This window comes from Mesoplodon bidens, assembly GCF_964165515.1.
Source record: "Mesoplodon bidens genome assembly, chromosome: 2".
Classification (NCBI taxonomy): Eukaryota; Metazoa; Chordata; class Mammalia; order Artiodactyla; family Ziphiidae; genus Mesoplodon; species Mesoplodon bidens.
The window spans coordinates 134109873-134133473 of NC_138177.1; the positions used below are offsets into that span (position 1 = coordinate 134109873).

General features: G+C 38.9%; 1 protein-coding gene across 4 annotated transcripts in view; it reads right to left on the reverse strand.

Moving 5' to 3' along the window:
- NFIA (nuclear factor I A) overlaps nucleotides 1–23601 on the reverse strand; it is a gene marked incomplete at its 3' end in the record, with an annotated part of 385446 nt that overhangs the window by 40766 nt on the left and 321079 nt on the right. For 3 of the 4 annotated variants that reach the window (XM_081258349.1, XM_081258347.1, XM_081258346.1), the window contains exons 8-9: nucleotides 19480–19658; nucleotides 17054–17219 (exon numbers count right to left, since the gene is read on the reverse strand). In XM_081258349.1, coding sequence (XP_081114475.1) covers nucleotides 17054–17219; nucleotides 19480–19658 — 345 coding nt within the window. The remainder of the gene's footprint in view (nucleotides 1–17053; nucleotides 17220–19479; nucleotides 19659–23601) is intronic. The other variant, XM_081258348.1, reaches the window with a different exon arrangement.

Sequence of the window (23601 nt, forward strand, 5' to 3'; positions counted from 1 at the left end):
TGGTCTGTGAATATAGTTCTTCATTGACCATACATAGCACTAAATCTGGAAAAGTCTGTATTACATCCCATTCTCTATTTTGCCATTTTGAAAGTAGGGTTAGCATCCAAATAATTGAGCCACTCAACGTTACCATGAGGCTAACAATTGGCTATTGTCCCTTCTTCAATCATGAGACAAAACATCCCAGAAGGCCTTTAATGCTCTCACAGGCTATTAAAACTTCTCCAAACTTTATTCTGGTTTTTAAAAAAGAGAGCAATGCTGAGAGAGGTGGTAATGTGTTTGCCTTTTTAAGAAAAGGATATTACAACTACAAAAATCTGAGAGTCTCTGAGTTCCATCGAATGGAACAAAAAGTGCCCAGGGAAATTTATTCTATAGAAAGTTGATTCTGGGAAAAATCAAGGACACAGGAAAAACAAGGGAAGGAAGAAAGTCTGACTCATCTTCCATTATTGTAGCTAAAATAGGCAGTGTTCACCTATAACAGGATGTAGTTCCAGAGATGATATGACATAAGTTGAATTTGATTTTCCTAAAGAAACAGTGGAATGAGGGAGTTATCCTGTTAAACAAAAGCCTCAGTTGAAACTTTTTATTAAAACAACCACATATACCATGGTGAATCAATTACACTTGCCCAGTTAAGAGCTTTCAACATGAATATAAAATCAAGTAAAGGGGGAGATGTGGTAATGAATTATATACAACTGTGTTTACTATGCTATTATATCACATTCATTATCTTTCTCAATTATAATTTTTGCCTATTTACAGCAGCAATAATCAAATGCTGCTGGAAGAGCTTCAGGACATCATGAAATCCAGAAAATAATTTTCTAGGAAGATTATTGTAGGCATTTTTGAGAATTCTGGAGGGAAGATTCAGGGGCATTTTACGATTTTCTGATAAAGTCAAAAGGGAAATCAGTTTGCTTATATAACCTCATTGTAAAAGTCCTCATGGCAAACATGACTATTAGAAATCAAATTATGATTGCTTGCCTGTTTCTGAAAAAGAAAGCGTTTGCTTTTTTTTTAGCAGCCATTTTACCTACATGAGCAGTACCACCATGGACCATTTTCTTAACATTTTGAAAAAAAACATTCCTATAAGAAGCTTCCACCAGCTCTTATTTGGGCTAATCTGATCGTACTTTTTCTCTTTCTAACATATTTCTTCAGATTACCCAAGACTCTTAGTCTTAGCCACAGGGGTAAATACCAAAATCCCCAATCAGAATTTGATCCCATATCCTTCTGTGTTGCCCACTTACCATATGCATTGCTAATTCTATAATCCTTCACTTAGGCAGTACAAGTTGGGCCTCAGGATGATCAACTGGAAAAACGGTTCATGCAGTCGGGCCTCTGCGGATGCTGGAATCTATCTCTAGGGAGATTGTGGGATGGGCAGGGAGAGTGGCAGAGATCACCCATTAGCCCTGCTCTTTACAACCCTGCAGGTGTTCCCTGGGAGAACAGCCTCTATGTCCTCAGAAATCAATGTAACTGACTGCCTGCAAGCCAAAGAGAATTCCAACTTTTGTTGTTCCCAGGTTGTCTGGTTTTTTGTTTGTTTGTTTGTTTTGTGTTTTTCTGAATAAGAAGGAATAAGGGATGTGTCTGGATAGAGGGATCATGGCATTTCTAGATGAATCAGTTTTGAGTCTGTGACAGCTTTCACCCAACAATCATACCTGACCATGGTGCTAAGAAAGTGGTCAAATTGTTTTGAATAAAAGATGCTTGGAATTTTCCTGTTTTGGGGAAAAAATAGGACTGAAAAACAAGATATTAAGATATTAAAATATTTGTACCAATGTCAGTTGATGTTTCTTTAAGATAAAAATGATATCAATAAAACCACTCCAATCTGACAAACTAGAAAATGTGAGTGCATCAGCTTGTTTTGAAAGTAGGCAGCCAGATTCAAGATCTACTTCAAATTTAGCGACCCCTGAAATGCGTGTAATCACTGAAAAACAGAAGAGCGAGAAAATTTAGATAGATTTCTGTGTAGAGCTTGGGTGTGAAAGGAGAGCTGACCTTTGGACGAAGCCCCCTCCAATGTCCACAGAGCGGCCACCAGGAGGTTGAGTGGCCAGGTGGCCTGGGGCTGAACGGCCTGAGGATAGTGATGGCCAGCTCCTCTGCTGGGGAGAGGGAGGGGGAGGGGGGATGACCTGGTGAGGCACCTTGGCAGGAAAGACAATGTAAGACAGCTAGTGAGCTTTGACATTCTTTGTGTGTGTGAGTGTGTGTGTGTGTATGTGTTAGATATTTGTCTTCTTTTTTTTTTTTTAGTATATGTGCTGCCGAAGCAAGCACAGACATCTGTCTTTAAAAAAAATTTTTTTTTGAAATATAGTTGACTTACAATGTTGTGTTAGTTTCAAGTTTACAGCAACGTGATTCAGTTATATATATACATATGTACGTGCCTATTCTTTTTAAAATACATTTCCATTATAGGTTATTACAAGTTATTGAGTAAAATTCCCTGTGCTATGCAGTAGGTCCTTCTTAGTTCTGACATTCTGAATTTACTTCCAGACACAGGAAGCAACAAAGTTCCCCAAACCCTGGCAGACACAAAGTTTGAAGAGAAGTTTGTGATCTGTTTCATCAGAGATTCCAACTATGTAAAAGGAGGGAATACCAATTCTTCATTCCTTTAAACTCTACCAAGTCTAACCACTGTGGTGCCTCAAGGAAAGATAGTTTAATATATTCATGTCCTCTCCCTCTCTCTCTTACTCTTTCTCTGTCTCTGTCTCTCTCTCTCGTGTGAACACTTCCTCTGTGCCAGGCTCTATGCTAAGTTTTATGGGAGATAAAAAGATAAGCCAGACACACGGCTATCCATGAAATGTTAGAGTCTAGTGGGGAGAGATGAGTACAGAAAGTGAAAATAGGAGTGCCTAAAAGTAATATAAATAAAAATCTTTAGGATGTTAAAGGACAGAAAAGTGACACCTGGCAGGGGAACAGGAAAAGATTTGTAGAGGAGATGGAGATGGCTGTGATGACGGGCTGTAAAAGATGTGTTGGTTGACAAGTTCAGATGGATTGGGGATCACAGAGGAAGCTGCATGAGCAAAGAAACAAGAGTTGGGTAATGGGGATGTCAATCGCTGAGGGAAAGGAGGAAAGATGGGACGTTGTGAATATCTCTGCCATAAGGTCAGGGAAGATAAACATTTAAGGATCAGAGACTTGAATGTTTGAAAATGGAGGAGAAAAAGTCTATTGCATTTTTCCTTCAAGAGGAAGAAATAATTTATAAAATTATCAAAGATACCAGATTTCCATTCTAAACACCATTAAGACCATTAGGCATCCTAACACTTTAAACCTTTCCCCTCCTATCCGAAAATCAGTATACACTTCACATGTTCCCTTGTGTTCAGAAACTCAGACATATTCACATGTGCAGATATCCCTTTAAAAATGCTAGTCAAAAATTCAATTTCATTCAGCTAGACTTACTGCCTGTCCAGGAATGTGCTGGTTACTGGACAGGAGCCATCCAAACAAGCTTAGGAATGCAGACTTGAACACATCACTGTGTCTTCAGACTGCAATTTTCTAAATGTTTATCGGTGACACCTGACAGTGCACGAGAACGCATTCAGTTGCAAACTGAAGCAGTGAGATGACTAAATACCTGATTGAAACAGTTTCTGCAATCTTAACGGCACTATCACGTTACTAGTTTTTAAAAAAAGCCCTGTGAGAAAACTTTCATTTCTAGAAAAAAATGTGGAAACTATTAGAAAATAGATTGGCTAATTTCTAAATGAAGTCCATTACAATTGAACTCATTTGGGAACTTGAACAGCACTATTTCTTGCCAGGTCACAAAAGAAATGCTGGAGGATATTGGAGTTTTTTTCCTTCGAAGAAATCTATGAGTATCGACAAGTTTACAGGGCCCGGGTTAGCATTATTAATGTAATTATACAGCCAAGGAAACACATACAGCCTTTGTTGACACATGAATCCCCAGTATTCAGAGGTTTAGAAATTCCCACCTGAATGAATGGATATTGTAGTTTTCATCCAGATGTTTGGAATCTAGAAGATAACCACACTGAATTTCCATTACTTTGATCACATCTGTGCAGTCAGTTACCTCATTCTATTATCTCTGCAGATCTTTTGTCTCTACAAACAAGCTACCAACAACACAAAAAGACACAGCCCTCAGGGCATGAAATTAAAGCCTACTTATCGCTAGTAAATTATTACAGAATAACATACCCACAAGCCTTCTTCCTGAAAAGCTAATGAATTCGAACTTTAATATATTAGCATTACTTAACATGTATGGTAACAATTTGCATGAAATGTTTAATGTGCCAATAGTTCTCAAAAAATCATGAAAAGAATCAATTTAAGCAGATGGCTTTGCTCGGCTGGTCTCTCTACTTGTATTAGAGATCTTCATAGGGGGCAGGGGCTCAAGTGACATCATCATTTGGGGTAAAACGTACAGAAAGGAAGGTATAAGACAATTCATGTGTGCACACAGAGAGAAGGGGATCAGAGCAACTTGTAAACTGGAGGTGCTCTGACGTTATGTTACCAAAATCTGTGTGATAAAGAGGTACTTTACAGTGAGTGTTTCCTGTAAACAACCTATTTATACTGCCTATAATATTCTTTTTCATAATAACTTAAAGGATAGGAATACAGCCTTGTTTCAGTTCATTTAAATTTATTTCTAATGACTAATCCACATTCTATGTCATGTATTTTTACGTGTATGCCCGCGTGTTGTGCAACTGATAGAACATATTTATTGATCAGAAGCAACCACGTAGATGGGTAGGCACAGGTGAAAGTAATATTAAAGAGCCACAGGGAATAAACCCTGGATTCAGCTGGGGTTTACTAAGAAAAGAAACGTAGATCAATAGATTAGATCCCTCCCTCTTGAAAGGCTTCTGCAGCCTCTCCAAAGGCAGTGTAACTTTGGAAAACCACTTCTGGGACTATACCCTCAACAAATACTTAAAAATACATATAAAGATTTATGCTCCAAGATGTTCATTACAGCATTACTTATAAGTGCAACAAACTGGAACCAACTGATGGAATATTGCAGCCATTAAAAATGTTTTAAAATAATAACGACACCATGACATGTTTATAATATGAAATAAAATTAGTTTACAAAACTGTATATATGTGTATATATATATACGCACACACGCACATATCATGATCAATTATGTTTAAAATATGCACAGAAAATGACTGGAAAATATGCACAGAAAGTGATTATCTCTAAAGACTGGGATTATGAGTGATTTTAAAACACCTTCCAGTAAGTCTTAATCTTAAATAAAATGAAGACAAACAGAACCTGAAAGCCCCAAATAATATTTTTATTTTTACAGCAGTGCAAGGTAGTTAATAGAAAATGAATTTTAGAATCAGAAAATCCTGGATTGAATCCATTCAGTTTCTTACTAGAAATGTGACCTTGGCAAGCCAGTAACCTCTCTGAGTGTCTCTATATAAAAAGTTCAGCATAGTAAATATTATTTCCTCTAATACTCCCAGCTCTTTAAGGCTTCACCCCCTCTGTGAATGTCTAATAGGCGACCCTCTCCACAGGAGCAATCCAGAGAGTGATCCCTAAGGAGAGGCTTAGCTAACAAGATGGGAAATCTCCAGAATCCCAATGTACTTTATATTAAAACAGTTGAAGAAAACTGCTAAACTCATCCAATCAGGGACTACTGATTCCAAAATCTGATTAAGGGCATTACACCCTGAGACATCTGCCTTCCACCAATTAAAAAAATAATACTCAAACCTCTCAAGGGTTAATGTTATATCAGACTCAAATATAATTTGTAAGGGTGTAAGATGGCACAACTTTTCTGAAAAGCAATTTGGAAATGTGTATCAAGAGGAATATTCATACTGTTTGCACTAGTAATTCCAATTCTAGAAATCTAGCCTAATAAAATTATTCAAGTTGGGGACAAAAATATATGTTCGACAATATGCTGGAGCATATTCCATAGGTTGGAATAAAAGTTAACGGTCTATGGTAGGAGAATAAGTAAAAATATTTAAAATCACATTTCCTAGCTTTTTATTTTTTTATGAAGTAAGAAAAGGTGTAAAATATTCTTTAAGAAAATAACATAAAAATATTATATTCAGTAGGTCACAATCATCTTATATAAATATACACATAGACATGCACTGAAAAATGGGGGAAACCAGACCAGAATGTTAATAGTAGTTGGTTATAGGAGAATATGATTTTTAAAATTCTTTTTTGTATTTTTCAAGTTTCCTACATTGCCATTGTTATCTTTATGAAGAAAATCTTAAAACTGATCTGTCATTTCTGTCATATGAAAAAGTAAAACACTGAGGCAAAAATAAGACCTGAATGGGTTATGATAACCTAAATGAATGTAATCATCTATTGTCTGTTCTCTTTTGTAACTCACTCCTTCTTTACAAAGTTCATTTCCTCTCTCTTTTTTCCTGCTCTCATTCCTGTTTTTCATCCAATTCAATGTACCCAAGAGTTTTTATTGGAATAATTTAAAAGTTCTTTGGGACTTCCCTGGCGGTCCACTGGTTGAGACTCCCCGCTTCCAGTGCAGGGGGCACAGGTGTGATCCCTGGTTGGGGAACTAAGATCCCACATGCCACGCAGTGAGGCCAAAAAAGAAAAAAAATGTTCTTTATGGCGTGTCTTAGGATTTTCAGAGGAAAGGTGTATGATATTATATCTTGAAACACAGTAAGTGTCCTGGTAGAGAAGAAAGCACGGGGCTTTAGAGTCCAACAGACCCCGATTTGAATTCTGGTTCAGTCTCAGTTTTCTCTTTTTAAAAAGAGGGCTAATGAGTCCAATTCTGCAGATTAAAATAACAATGAAGTGCAACTAAGGTAATGCATATGAAAATACCTATCGAAGTGCCTGATTTCCAATAAGTATTTTTCTTTTTCCTTTTCAAATTTAGACATTAAAAACTTGGGTTGTACAAAAAGTAGAAACACTCTGCAAAAAGTATTTATGAAAAATTATGACTTAGGATAGCATGTGTGCATCTGTATCCAATGGGTTCCTAAAGCAGAACTTGTGACCAAATAATAGCTACTGAGAGTGAAAATGCTATCCTTGTACTCAATTCCATGTTCTCTGTGAGGGAAAAAGAATAGTATTCTTTACCAGAAAGAGCACATATTTTTGCTATCACACCCGAAGTTCAGGTTAGTGCAACTAAAAACTAGATGTATAAAATTTGCCAAGGATTTTATGAACCACCCCCCTTCCCTGCCTCCACTGTGTGAGTTTTGGTCACTACAGTTAGTGGTTGGGGTATAAAGAAGAATTTTAATTCATTGGACAAATACTTTAAAAATTAAATAAAGCATTATATTTGACATAAAAGGGGATTTAAAACTCAATAACATCTTTCATTCTCGTTGGGCAAGGCACTAAAGAACTACCCCCCAATGAACCAGTTTCCATCCTTCGACACACAGTCAAGTGTGTATATACATCCTCCACTCTATGGCAGTAGGTATTTTATACATACTTTTTCTTAGCGCTCTCCTTTGCTTACTTAATATAACTCAAAGATAATTCCATGAATTCATACAGACCTATCCTTACTTTAAAAAAAAAGATTTATTATATTTTTGGCTGAGTCAGGGTCTTAGTTGTGGCACGCAGGATCTTTGTTGAAGCACGCGGGATCTTTCATTGCGGCGCGTGGGCTTCTCTCTAGCTGTGGCATGCGGGTTTTCTCTCTCTAGTCGTGGTGCACAGGCTCCAGGGCGTGTGGGCTCTTTAGTTTGCGGCACGTGGGCTCTCTAGTTGAGATGCGCGAGCTCAGTAGTTGTGGCGCAAGGGCTTAGTTGCCCCGCGGCATGTGGGATCTTAGTTCCCTGACCAGGGATCGAACCGCGTTCCCTGCATTGTAAGACGAATTCTTTACCACTGGACCACCAGGGAAGTCCCCCTACCTTTTTTTTTTTTCTTTTTTTCTTTTTGCGGTACGTGGGCCTCTCACTGTTGTGGCCTCTCCCGTTGCGGAGCACAGGCTCTGGACACGCAGGCTCAGCGGCCATGTCTCACGGGCCCCGTCGCTCCACGGCATGTGGGATGCTCCTGGACCGGGGCACGAATCCGTGTCCCCTGCATCGGCAGGCGGACTCTCAACCACTGCACCACCAGGGAAGCCCTCCCTACCCTTATTTTTAAAGGGTTTCTAATGTATATCATATTGGTGGATATGATTGGTGTTACCAATCTTTTATTATAATCACTTGCAATGAACACTTGATGTATATCTTTGCTCATATGTCCAACACAATGCATGGCTTACATTTAAAATTTATACACACACACACACACACACACACATACATATAAAACGAAATTGTCCTCTGAAGAGGTTGAACCAATTTGCAGTCCTCTAACAGTATAGGAGAGTGCCTGTTTCCCACACACTTACCAAGATTGTGTCAAGATCCTTTTTGATCTTTGCTAATCTGATAGGTAAAAACACCATTCGAGTTTTATTTTGTATTGCTTTTATGCTACATGAATGAGACATCTTTCAAATGTTTTCCATTTCTCTATGTTTATGTCATTTTGTTGTCTTTCTGTTGGATTGTTGGTCTTTCTCTTACTGACTTTAAAAAACTATTTATATATTACATAATTTAGGCCTCTGCCACAGGTGTTGCAAATATTTTTCCCACTTTATCATTGTCTTTTGACTTTGTCTATGGTGTTTTTTTCCAATGCATACATTTTTAATACTTTTAGAGTAGAATTTATCAGTTTTCTTTTCATGGATTCTGGTGGGGTTTTTTGGTATTATTTGAAAGGCCTTTCTCACTCCAATATTCCACAAAAAGTTTCTCCTATTTTTTTCTTGGTATTTTAAGGCTTAATATTTCTATGTTATATTTTTTGCACCACCTGGAATTTATTTTGGTGTAAGGAATTTTATTTTTTCTGGACAGCTACTCAGTCATCCCAATATACTTTACTGAATAATCCCTTTCCCTCTTCCAATAAGAAATGTCACTATTATCATATACTAAAGTACTGTAGTTATGTAGGTCTCTTTCTAATTCAGAAGAATATAAAAATTAAAATATAATGGGGATAGTAGCAGTACTGACAGAAGAATAAAAATCAATGTGGAAATAGATCAAAGTAAAGTAAGTTCCCTGGCACTAAGTGACGTCAGACAATAACTTAAGAGTAGATAAGAAAGAGTAGATAAGAAAGAGGAGGGAGTTCTTTAGAATTGTTCTGTATCCTGTCTGGTGTTGGCTGGAAGAATCTATGATGTTATAAAACTCTTAGAACTGTACACTAAAGAGTGAATTTCATTGAATGTAAATTTAAAAGAAATTTTAAAGACTAAAGGAATAGTGCAGGCATCAGTAATGAAAAACTGTTTTGTGAAAGGAAGCCGCTAACTTTTTTTTTTTTTTTTTGTGGTACGCGGGCCTCTCACCGCTGTGGCCTCTCCCGTTGAGGAGCACAGGCTTCGGACGCGCAGGCTCAGCGGTCATGGCTCACGGGCCCAGCCGCTCCACGGCATGTGGGATCTTCCCAGACCGGGGCACGAACCCACGTCCCCTGCATCGGCAGGCGGACTCTCAACCACTGTGCCACCAGGGAAGTACCCCCCCCCTTTTTTTTTTTTAAATTCTCTCTTGTCCTTATCCAATGGCTCTTCTCTGAAAGAGGAAATACAGTCCTTAGTCATTTAAAAATTGTGTAAATATGACATATCATTCACTGACTTGCTCTAAATTCAATTACTGATTAAAATTGTGTGTTTTACACATAAAAAAGTGTTGGTGAAAAAGAGAGCTGTCATTTGGGTGAAAACTCAGAAAGTAATTCTAAGCATTCAGCAACAGTTCAAGCTCTGGAGAGCACTGGGGAATAAAGAAAATCTGCCTTTAGCAATAGCTCCTGTTTGTCTACCTTTTTTGCTATTTTTGTCTTATCTCCCTCCAGATCTTCTACTCTCCTCCTTTCCCTGCTAACAAAAGTTACTCTCAGCAACAGAAACCAATCTACACTAAAGTATAAATGACCACTAATATCTTCCTCTGTACTATTCCCACAGGGTCTTCACTGCAAACATGGAAACTTTGGGCTCTGGATGCTCTGGCCAAGTGCATGAACTACAGGTTCAAAGTGGCTGGGTGTGAGTCATGATGCTGCTACCCTTGGCTGAGTGACCCTGAGAAAGTTACCTATATCTTCGTGCCTTGTCTTTCTCAATTAGGGTATTTACTTTTTAAAGTACGTACTTCATAGCATTAATGTGAGGATAAAAACAAGATAATACATAAAAAACATTTTTAAAGTGCTTGACACATTAATAAAAGCTCAATAGTTTGTTCTGTTATTAATTTCAGACGAGAGCAGACAGTTGTGGCTGCTCGGTAACCAAAAATCAAGTCCCATTGCTTTGTAATTTGGCTACAGTAGGAGCTAGTACCAAGCTACCATGGGATTATATAATCTTGGGAAAGTAACCTCCACTCTCGAATCTCAGTTTCCTTGTCTATAAAATCCTGGCCTCACAGGAGTCTTAGGAAGATGGAACGAGATAACATACATGTGTAAAGAGCTTTGCTAACCAAAAAGCATTGAACATATGTTAATTATTACACTAGGAAATTTCAGTCCCTGTCAGATTATTTTCTTTCTGGTTAACAGGTTCAAACTCATTCATATAATGAATATATACAAGATTCATCAGAGATATAAAAATAAAAAAGGGAATTTGTTATTACATGCTTCTAATTTAACAGAATTCTAGTTTTAAAAAATCAAAAGTTCATGGCTAAGAAGGCATGGAGAAAATTGTTTATAAGTCTTTTATGCATTTTTATATTGAGTTTTTGTGTTCGTAATTAATTTAAAAAAGGAAAATATGCATGTTTTATCTTCCATCATAATTCAAAAGTGTTTCTTTCTTTTCATTATAATTCTAGGCTATGATGCCAATCTTCAGTTTCTTTTCTGGAAAAGCCCATTTTTATAGTATGTTCTTGGTGCCAACCTATTATAAAAAAATGGAATCTTACAATGCAATTAAGAAAATGAATAGTGGATTTTGAATTATCATACCACAAACAGACCCAAATGTAGTGAGAGATTTCTCCTATCCTGGAGCTGTTGTCCTCAGGACTCAGGAATATCCACTTGTTTTATTACATGTTTGAAAAGGAGTCCCTCCGCAATTAATGAGATGGTGCATGTGGAAAAACTGAGTACACTGCAAAGAACTGCAGTAGGTAGGATGTTATTATAATTGGTCTCACCAGTAAGATACCTACTAGGCATCTCCAAATATAACTTGGTCAAACCAAACTTCTGATCCCCACCCCTTGCCCAGAACTGCTCTTGCTGCAATTTTTCCCGTCTCAGTTTATGGCAACTCCATCCTTCCAACTGCTCAGGTCAAAAACCTAGGAGTCATTGCTGTTTCTCTAGTGTGTTTTTTTTTTTTTTTTTTTTCTTCTCAACCCACATCTAATGTGTCAGTAAATCCTATCAGCTTTACCTTTCAAATACTTCTCACCACCCCTACTGCCCGGATGCTGGTACAGGTCATTAGCAACTCTTGCCTGCATTATTGCAATGGTGTTAGTTTTCTCCCCGTGTTAGTCTTCTCCATTGTATTTACGGGTCCCTAAATTACTAGTTTACTTATTCTTTAATTATTGTTTGTCCCCTCCCTCCAGAATGTAAGCTCCACAAGGGAAGGGGATTGTCTGCTTTGCTCACTTTTGGATCCCTTGCACCTAGAATAGTGGCTGGCATGTAGAAGACACTCATCATATGTACTGATTTTTAAAAAAAGCCTCTTAACTGGTCTTCCTGCTTTAATTCTTGCCCCCTGAAACCTATTTTCAACAAAGCCTTCAAAGAGTTTCTGTTAAAACCTAGGTAGTATCACTCCTCTGCCCCCCGTCTCACTCAGAGAAAATGCCAAAGTCCTAACAATGGCCTATAAGAACCTCCAACATTTGTAGCCTTCCTCCACCCCCTCTCGCCACCCCCCCCATCTCCCAGTCACATCCACATTCATCCACATCACCCCTCAGACCTGGCCTCCCCCTACTTTCACTCATTCACTCACTCTGCTCTCACCACACTGGCCTCCGGGTTGTTCCTTAAACATGCGGGCTGGACTGGCTGATCCTCCTGCTCGGAAAGCTCTTCCCTCTACAGTCTCATGGCTCACCCTCTCACCTCTGTCAGACCTTTGTTCAAATCTCCCCTTCTCAGACAGGCCTTCTCCGACCACCCTATTTAAGTTGTATCCCACCCCCACTAATCCCAACCCCTCTGTGCTTCATTTTCCTACGTAGCACTTATGTATCACCACCTTACATCACTCCTACCGATTATCCTTATTGTTTTATTTATCGCCTTTCTTCCTTCTGTAAAGTGAAAGCTCTGCAAGATCAGGGATTTTTATCTCTTTCATTTCCTGCAGAATCCTAGCATCTAGAACACTGCTGGCACATAGTGGATGGTCAATAACTATTTATTGAATGAAGGAAGGAAGTGATATTCTCTCACTGGGTATCTAAACCCAGTTAATCAGCGGGAATGGAACCCATCCATTGTGAATTACTCTTACCAGTTGTTCTTTCTATTTGTCATGGTATCCTAAAGAGATCAGGCATAGTATATGAATCCTTCTCCAAACGAATCAACAGTATGAATGTTCTCCTTGAGAGACAGCAGAACTTTTATTTCCACCCTCACTACTCTGCTTTTTAAGGCACTGGTAAAGATTTTTCCCATTAAAATATATTTATTTTATAGGCAAACATTTCCCTCCCCAAATCTGCCTTACCCTGTTTTCCTGGCCACAGCTGCAAAGTTGCATATTGGTGCCAGAGGTAACTGATTAGTTTAAAAATACATACTCTGCTTTAGGCTGGCTTCCATTTGTATTTCATTATAAGAGCATATTAAAAATGATGTCTTGGACTTTTAACTGTCTATAGCACAGCACATCTGTCACCCCAGTTCATCCTGACAATCTACCTATGAGAGTGTGTAGAGCAAAGTATTATTCCAACAGACACGGGAGTCCAGGCCCAGAAAGGCTGGTAATATAGGTGATCCTGGGTATGATTTCCTACTTTTATTTTTTAAATCTTTTTTTATTGCAAGTCACCTTAAACCCCTCAATAGGAAAGGCTGTCCTAGGTTATACAGTTAGTGTTTTTGAAAACGCCTCAGTTTCAGACATACTGTTGGGATACTGAACATCTGTACTTAATACTCTGTTGTGATGTTTCTCCTCGCTAAAGTTGAGCTCTAATAAACTGACAAAGATAAACAGGATCCAACCATCCTGTGGTTTTAATTTCTAAGAAAGCACAGAATTTATGAAATGATACTTTTGCTCTAAATTTTTATCCAGTGGTAATCCAATTTTAGACACCCCCTCCTTCCACCCACAAGCTGGTTTCTGAAGAGAAGTTCTACCTTCTCGCTCAGACTTAAAACACCAGAATGATATTCCTACTAAACAGCTTAGAAGTCACTCACTCCAAAAAAATCTTACCTGAGGCTCCGCATCTGGACCCAAATCCCTCCCAAGTCTCTGTGGCACCTATGTGCGCCTCTGTCCCAGTGTTGTCAGTGTGAGCTACCCGTTTCCCAGCTGCCTCCTGCAATAAATCCCACATTTCTTTAGAGCAGGGATGAATCATCTTTGTATCCCCAGGGGCTAACACAGTCCTTGGCATGTGACAGATACTCAATATATGAAGGATGAATAAATGAATGAAAGAAAGTAGTTATCAAAGATGAATGTTAAGGAAGAGGGGCTACATCACTCTCGGTACCTTTTCCCTCCCATACACCTGGGCCTCTCCACTCCCTCACTTATTGTAGTGATTGGAGGTAGACACTGGACGTGACTCGTCCCACCCCTTCCTCTCCTCTTTCCCTTAGGGAGACAGGTGCTGGCAGGAAGCACACAGCCACCTGGACCTCCATCAGCTCTACACAGGAGGGCAGCCCCCTCCCATGGGAAGGCCTGTGGTGGTCCTGCACTGCCAGCGACTGGGTGGGTTTGTTTGTGTTCCAGCATTAAGAAGCACATTAGCCTGTAGCTAAAAAATAAATAAATTTTCTAATAGTAGAGGTTATAGTCTAGGCTTCCATCTGATTTTTTTCCTTGTATTTTATTTATCAATTAGTTCAGAAATTGGGGCATGGAAGAGGATTTGTTTTGCAGGGGTTCTTAAATCTCTTCCCAATGTGGACTGGTAGGCTTTGAGGTGTTTAACTTGAGAGGCTTCTCTTATGCTATAAATTTCCCAGAATATCACTGTCTTAATAATAAAGTAGAAGATGGTCAGGTGATAATTGCTGTGAAACAACATATGACTGTGAATTCAGCAAACCCCAGAAAAGACCAAAAAGGCTAAAATTTATGATGATAAAAACCTTTCTATGCCATCAGTAGAACACTTTGTTTTGTCTACAAATCCTAGAATCCTAGGATTCAAAAAGTAAGTTTCAAATTATTATGTAAATATCAAACTTTGGGTCCCCTTTCCTGATATTCTCTTTCCAAAAATCTCTAAACACTGTGCTAATGAACATGCAACCATAACTGTGTCTGCCCAGACCTCCTCCACACTTCTTCCCATCATGTTGAAAGAATGCTTGAGGCTGGGCACAAGAGGACCATGGGTATCTTTGTATACAAGGCATTAGATCCAATCCATGGAGTGGAGTCCAGGGAATGGACCCAAAGGTATCAACCTGACTGAGGGATTGAGTAGCTTCTACATGTCCTACAGGCATATTTTTTCATTAGCCAAGCCTAGAGGCTTCCACTAGGTAAGAGTTTTGGCAGATAATAAAATGCTCCAATTTATTTGGTGGTAGTGCTTATCGTGGCTGATTTCACATAACCCTGCCAGCTAGGTATTATCACCCACGTTCTACAGATGAGGAAACTGGGGTTGGAAGAGAAACAGAGCTAGCAATGTGAAAGGTGAGGGTTTGAGCCCCTATCCTTTAGACTTCAATAGCTAGCTGCCCAGGGTATTTCCACTCATCCACAGTGCCTCAGAAAAGCCCCATCCCCATTACTAGAAAATGCACTACAGATGCATGAGACATTGATGGTGGAGGTGAGGATATGTCTACACAGAATAAAAAGAACATTAAACAAAGCTTTTTGAGGGTTCTGCCAGTGTCCTGAACATACAGAGAGAAGATGAACAGAAAAGTGGTACCCAGAGGCATGTACAGAGCACAGTTTAAGCACATGGCTGCCAATGTGTAAGTCAACATCCCCAGTGACTAGATCTAAATAGAGTTTGGAGATGATTATTTCTCTGACTCCTTTGAAGATGTTACATGAATACACAATAAGCAGGACAGGCCTATGAGCTTCTGCTTCTCAGAAGCTTCTTTTTTAAGCTGAGCTTCCAAGATGCTTAGAGCAAGCCTAGTTCGCTTCCTATGTCACTGGACACTCAAGAGTTTTCTCCTTTGTTGAAAAGTGTTGAACCACCTCCTACCAAGAGAGGTAAGCCTCCCCAAAACTGGCCCTGGACTCTCAATCTTTTTGCTATAAAATCAGAATCCACGCACAGGGCCACTCACTACTACATGTGTTATCAAAGTGAATACGTACTAGATAGGCCAAAGCTCATCCATGCCCATGAGAGACTCTAGACATTTTGGATTCAGTGTCACCAAAACTAAATCCAATGAACACAGTGTCAAAAGAGGCTCATTTTTTCTCTTTGGCTCCTTCCCTCCTGTACTCAATACCATTACGTCCCCAGTGCTGAGAAGTCTGAATCATCCTTCACTATATTCATCCAAGTGGTTGTCCAATCTCAAAGCTTATGTCGATAAGACATTTCTTCTTGTGCTCTCCTCCATTCAACTTCTATAACTGCTGCTCAAGTTCTTGATCTTAACACTTCTTTCGTGGTCTATGCTCATCTTTTCCTCAGTAGATTCCTTGCATTCAGCCTCACCTCCTTGAAGACCTCCTCTCCTTAGGGGCACTGTCACAGTGCCCATTCTTTCCTGTGCTTTGATCTCTCTGTAAAGCTTTAGAGAAGGTGCTCATCACACCCCCGTCAAGGTCAGGTAGTCCATCCATCACTTTGGAACTCTGCCTCCAGCTGTCACTCTTTTGGTCATTGTATCAGGTACTAAGAGAAGCCAAATTTATGTGTTTAAGCTACTTCTATTCCCTGTCATCTTTAAAATATCAGGAGAGCTGTTCTCCCTCTAATTCATCAAGTAATGAGTCCCATTATTCCAAAAGGTTTTGAAATTCTATATTGTCTGAACACGTGTTCCCATACTGTTCAGAGACAAGCCAAGATTTCTTTTCTCTTTCCTTCCAGTTTCATCTTCCATCTCCTTCCTCTGCCAAGCCTAGCCATGCAACTGCCATGGCTACTGGCTCTGACCTTCTGCCAGGCTCTTATTCTTCATGAACGTTCAATGTACACACCTTTCAATTGGTTACTTTGATCTAAACTTTTTTTCTATTTGATGGATGAGTTGCATTAACCTGGGTACCTCATCAAATGCTTTTCTCTTGGATTGTAAGTTACTGGAAGGCAGGACTCTACAGAAGCATGAGGAACTTTTTGCTAATAAGAATCCATAAAAGTAGATGCTGTTTGATGATCATGAGGATAGCATTCAAAGCCACTCAAATAATAGGCAAAATTTAATACTTCATATCTTGACTTCAGTCCTTGGCATGTACTTACACCATTTCATCCACCCAAACACCCAGTCATTTCCACACCTGATGTGGTTGGTAGCACCCTAGAGTGCTATTTGCTCTGATCTGGTCTTGGTTCTGCAAACTCATGCTACAGCCATCGCTGGGGATCGTGCCTTTCACTGAAGCCTATGCAGTGAGGGGCCAGGCATAGGTGTGCATTCACATGTGCAGTGCCTGACCGGCGACCGGCGCCGCATCTCAGCCATACTTACTTGGTGAGGTGGGGGACGCTGCACCTCCTTCCGCTGACGTGGTCGGAGGCTTTGTGTCTGGCACCGGCAGAGGCACAGGCCTGGCCATCGGTGGTGGCGGCGGCGGTGGCAACATGGGGGTGGGGAGGAATGGGTTGTGCACTTTGCCTTGGCTACTCCCGTTGGGCTGCCATGGTGGGAACCAAACAAAACACGCACAGGAGAAAGAAGACACAGATAGAACCATTAGCTGCTTCGGAAAACAAAAGATTCCTTAGGCACCTTTCATGTAAATTACTAAGTATTCTAGCTACTTGAATTCTTCCATAAGAGCATATGGATGAAGAGCTGTGGGTTGTTCTCAAGGCATTCCACAAAAGTACAGTCTTAGGCACACATGCTCCATGCATCCTAAACTTACCTCTTGAACTACTTTGACCTTCTTTGCATCTGATTCTAGAAAATGACCTGCCAACTTTTGCTTGGTATGTTTTGATTCTGTATTAACTGTGACTTTTGTCATCATTCTCATGATTATTAAATATTGATTTAATATATAAGTGTTTTATAGACTGTGGAATTACTCCATCACGTCTATTTATACAGATATAACAAAGTTTCCTAAACATGCATTTGAGATTTAAAAAATATTTTATTTTCACTCTTCAAAGTTGATATTACATAACATTTAATAAATATGTTAAGTGAACATAAAAAATTTCTTTCACATATTGTATAACATCAGGCACAGAAACTTTAGAATTCAGCTGTCAAAATTCTGCTAAGGAAAAATATCACTTCTAATTTTGATTTAAATTATATAAGCATATGCCATAAGAGTCATATTTATCTGGCTGCCTGATGTTAGAACAACCAAGTAACAGCTCTTTAACAAAAGAAAAGTTTCCTTCTGAAAAAAGCAATAAAATCCATTTATTTTTGAGTTTTTTGAAACAGGCCCGTGAAGGACCTGCCTTAAACCCTATTAAATTTTGATCAAAATGCAAAACTGGTCATTTGACAGTTATATGGGATGATGTCAGGACTATTAAAAAAAAGTCAGACATTTAAAAAGTCAGATGCTTGATGCTGGTGATCACTTCAGTTTTCCATGGCTTCCCAAGTGGCCTTTCTGCCTCTGGTCTTCAGTGACGCTATTCAACCAACAATAACAGCTCCTATTTAGGCTCTAGTCCTGAATCAAAATTCAGTTGCTGTCCCAGGCTTTTAAGTTTAAGCTTAGTAATTCTGCAGAGGAAGTCTCACTGCCTCATCAACATTCACTTATATATTTAGTATTGTTCCTCAAAGACAATCTCATCTGACAGTGAGAATGCTGTGCTTTCTTGCCAACACACTTGCCTGTGTGTCATTTCTGAGTGGGCTAAAAGTCCATAAGTGAATGCTTTAGAATAAGCCAAGCAAATGAATACACAAGCAAAAAGAAAAAAGGGTCCATATTGATTTGTTGTCTAGACAGAAATGTATCTGCTAACACATCACCAGACATTAGTCAAAGCTGCCTGTTCTATCTCAGATATGCAGAATCAGGTATTCTTCGAGGGAAGAAAATCGGTGATAGGGTGGTGTGATATAATATTCTAAATTAGGCAATAATAATTATGGCTCACCTGTGGCTTCATTACAGTTATTAGGAGAAAAGGAAAATCGCATTTGGCTTTATGCTGGTCATTATTTCCAATTCATTGTTATTATTATTGGCCTTGGGATATAGCTATCCATTGCAAACATTTGGTTCTATATTTGAAATAAAATTTGTGATTTAAAAAAATCACTTTTACATTAGGAATATTGTTTCAAATTGTGATTTGGTTTATTTGAGAAACAATGAAAACCTCCATTCGAAACTACTGAATACTATTTAGCTTTATACAAAGATAAGTGGGAAAGATAACTACTTGCAGAAATAACAAACTATAATAAACTACTTCTAGAATCTTGAGTTCAAGTACTGGTCAACTTGATGTAAAGTGTTAGAGGACTATTTTTTAAAAATATCAACTTAGTTGATCTGAAACATCTGTGCCCCCTCCTCCCCCTACCTCTCCCTACCACCCAAAATCATTATTTAAAATTATTTGGTCTTTCTATTTTGTTAACTGCGTGAGCCCTTGGGTTAGTATGCATGAGGTGGAATTATCTGCCCACAGACCTTAGAAGGTTACACAGTTCACCCTTGAGATGATTTATATCCATAAACTTGACAGTTGCGAAGTTAACACAAACACTGTTTTTAAACCCTGGCCAATCCCTCTTAGAGTAAGTTAACTTTCCCACAATCTAGAATAAATATGACATTTGCCTGCAGTCAGTCAACACGACATCAGAGCACAACGTCACATGGTCATAAGGTCTTCCCTTGTTATTTTTACATTCGGTTAATATTTCTAAAGCAATCAAAAAAAAAAAAAAAGAAGTTTCCTTACATTGAGGAACCCCACCTGTCCAGCCTGCTGACCAGCATCAGGGCAGACAAGTTGGACAAACTCTTTCAGCGTCTCCTGAGGGTGATAGCGGATGGCTGGGTGGGAGAAGTAAGGCCCAGGCTGCTGGATGATGGGTGATGTTGGAAAATGAAGAGTTGATGGTGTCGCATGTGGACTTGCTGTAGGAAAAGAAAACATCAGAGTTAATAAGAGAAAGACTTGTTTTGCCACAGCTTTTAAACTGGATTCAACTTCCTTTTAATATTTCTTCTCCTGACCCAATTCCTAGTAACTGCTCGGGTGACGGCATTTAACACTGGAGAGGTCTGAAAGATTTTCTTCCTTAAAGCTCTAAGACAAACATGGAGGCTAGATTAGGGTAAAGTTTCAAGCTGTCTTTCTATTTTCAGTGGACATGAGTTATAAAGGCATTAATAATCCCTGGTGAAGCTGAAGATTATTCATTACCTTAAGAGCCTTTTTAATGAAGCAGGCAATAAAAAATGTATTTGGTAGATTAGACCTGATTTAACTGACATTACATATGACAAATTCTAGTTTGCACATATGGATCCCCTTTCATGCTGAGATTTCCATAGACAATAATTCATTGTTAAAGCTCTTATACTCCTTTCAAGGAAATTTCTAGGGACTAATTCAGGATGAAATTTTTTGAAGTCTGTAGTAAATGATCACTTAATGAACCCATGCAATTTGGGTGCCTCACTTTACACAGAAGGTTTATGTTGCCTTTTTCTTGGCCATTTCAAAGCCAAACTCAGAAACGCATAGATGTTAGTTATAGCAGGAGAACCCACAGGCTGAGTAGGTAGGCAGTGACCCCTGCTAAATTGTTGGCCCTCTGCTCATACAAACTGATGAAAGGCTCAGACAACCATCACTCCCTTATATTTGAACCCTGCTGAGTTTCACTGATACAGGAAGAAGATTACATTAGATTTAAAAAACGTATGTGAGGTGCTTAATAATTTTTCCTGGGAAGACTTCTGCCCTTGAAGCGGAAGGGTGATTCGTGAAGCCTGCTGAAGGGTAAGAACAGCACATGGGAAGGGCTGAAGACACTCAAACCAAGTAATGCCAAGATGGCGGCTCTCACTCCCCAGTGAGGGCCAGAAAAACAACTGCCAAGTAAAAGCAGATGAGAGTATTTATTTTTCCTTTACTTTTTGCAGTTTAAATCTTTAAACTCAAGGAGGCCCTGCAAAGAGAAAACAAAGGAATACCCAAATATTTGGAAAGTAAGACTTTCCTAATATTGAGGGTGACTCATAAAACGAAGAGCAACTAAGCGAGACTGGCCACACTTTCTACCATCATCCCATCTGTCAAAAAAGGATGCATCTCTATGGATCCCCGGACACGGGATTTTTGTTCCCTACTGTATCTGTAGGACTGGGGCATTTTCTGACTAATGATTAGAGTGGCTAGGACTCTGAGGTTCAGAATGGCATGTGTAGTTTTTAAAGAGTAGAAATAGGGGTTTGGAGTGGAAACAAGAGTCCAGTCCATATGTTGCAGATGACCTGATGGGATCCTTTCATTCATGAAACCTTTAATCTATCCAAAAATATTCCAAGGCTCCTACTATGGGCTTGGGATACAACACTGAGAAAATACAAAGTTTTGTCTTCAATCATATAATTGAGGGCATCTTGAACATAACCCATTCGAACTAGAATTCTTGTCACCTTCCACCCCTCATACTGGCTCTTCTCTCTTCTCCATATTAGTAAATAGCTTTTCCATCCATTTAATGATTCACTGTCATATCCCCCGAACAGTGTCTGGCACTCAGTAAATATTTGTTGATGGTACAATGAATGATTGAATATATGAGTGGTACAGAAATTAATAAAGTAACCATACAAATAAATATAAACTTAAAAAAAATATTTTTAACCTGGCAAACAGCCAGGGAGCTTGTAGAAAAACTGGTAAAACTTAGGGCTTCATACACTGAATGGTAAATCTTGGAATCCATTACCGTCTGAGTTAAAATCTGCAGCTAAAAAGTTAAATGGCTCTGGTCATCTCTTACTTTGCAAATTGTGCTTTAAAGAACCCAAGGAATTTTTTCATCTAATATGGTACGGTCGTCTTTGCTGATAACAAGAAACTTTGACCCAGTGCCCTGCATTTGACTGAACAGTTTCTAGTTAGAGATGGAATGTGGCATTTCCCAAATGAGTCTGGGAATGTATTGAGCACAACAAAATGATACACTCAACTTCTACAGCATGTCAAACACAAAGGTGGCAACTCCATTGTCAAGAGCCCCCAGGAAGCAGACCTTAATGATAAAGTGGCAATGCTTCAGGTGCTCAATGGAAAGTGATGAATGATTGTGAGATTATGAAATTGTGGTGGCCAGCAGAGAATGCTGCCCAAGGGGAAAAATTCACTTGAGCAAAGACTAGACAGATAAAAGTTAGAGAAACCTGACAGAGGAAATAATTCAACGGGACCATGGAATCCCTCCCTTAATTGTTAATAAGCATCCTTGCCCTCTTGTTGCTGCTGTTGTTAAATATGTAAAAGAAAATCATTAACAACTTAAATGTAGACCTTAGTTTATTACATTTTACTAAAAACAATTTATTCACCTTTTTCTTGTGTCATAGAGTTTATTTTAACATAGACCTAAGAACACATGGTACTATATGGAGTTAATTCCACAATGGTTGATTTATAAGGATCAATTAATTCTTAATTAATACCAGGAAATCATTTAGTCTGTAGATTCACATTAGACAACTGCTGAGTTTGCACTGCGAAGGGTCATCCTTCACAACCCCTACTTTCTCATGCCTTGGACATTCTGGTTCAGCCATTAGTCTACTGTGGAACTGGATATAAATCATTCAAGATCCTGAGCTTTAATTTCTTCAAACAGAAAACAGTTGTGTTACAGACATTACAAAGTACTATTAAATACTATTAAATACCCACTATTTCTCCGGATAGCCTGCTAGCAGCACTATTTTCCTGAACAATGAGACTGCATTGGGTTCTTCCATTGCTCTCAAGCTCAGACTTAAGATTTCAGCCATGTCTAAATTTGGTTTTCCTCCTTCCCTATTTCTTGTTTGCTCCCTTTTATCTTGGATTAGATGTTTTTAGTGTGCCTAAGTTTTTGTCCAAGTGGTTGCAAATTATTTTAGAAAGTGTCACTGGGGTTAAATCAGTCAACAAATCATTCAATCAGTAAAATTCATTAAATGTATTTTGAGATGGTCAGCTCAGGCCCTAGAGAAGAGAAAATACCATTGTGAATCTGGCATGGTGCTAATGCAATGCAGAAAAAATGGTATGAGTCCAAATTTTTGACAGAGAAAAACATCTCTTATGGATGTGTGTGTGTGAATAGTTGACACAATAAAAAATTATAGCACATTATGTAAATGCATATTTAGATCCTTTAAAATGTGCATTATTTACTTGAGAGTCAATAAAGGCTTTTCTCAGGTGGTTACAGTTTATTGCAATGCATCCATCTGTATCCAGGCTGATGTTAATACAATTTTGTGTATTAAAAGGCACTACAAAATTGGCTGCTTCTGGGGTCTAATACTCTTAGTACCCTAGGCCAGGAGCAGCAGGAAGTGTCAGAAACACTCCATTCTGGATGGATCTCACTACTAGTTTAAACTTTAACCAGAGGCCAAACTAGTTTCAAACAACCGCTTGGGCTTTTCACAAAGAATACCAGTAGGATGGGAAGGAAGGAAATTTGATCAGGTTTCTTTGGCTGGAATGGCCCTGCCTACACATTCTGAACAAAGTAGCCACAATTAAAGAAGCAGAGACCCAGAATTTCCCAAAGCTGTAGGCTCAGTTATTTATTGCAAAATGATCATATTACTGGATACTTAAAAACAAGAAAGCAGGTCAGTCAGGTTGGTTTACCTGTTTTCACACCACCCACCCACCACCCCACACAGTGGCCCCGATTATTTAAAGGACTCTCCTGGTTTTAGCTTGAAAGAGAAAAAGTTTACAATTCAATGTGATTGAGTATATATATTTTTAACTTAAAAAATTCTTCCTTCTTTAAGGCAGAATTGATTAAGACTGGGAAGGAGAAGGTCAAGGTCATTACTA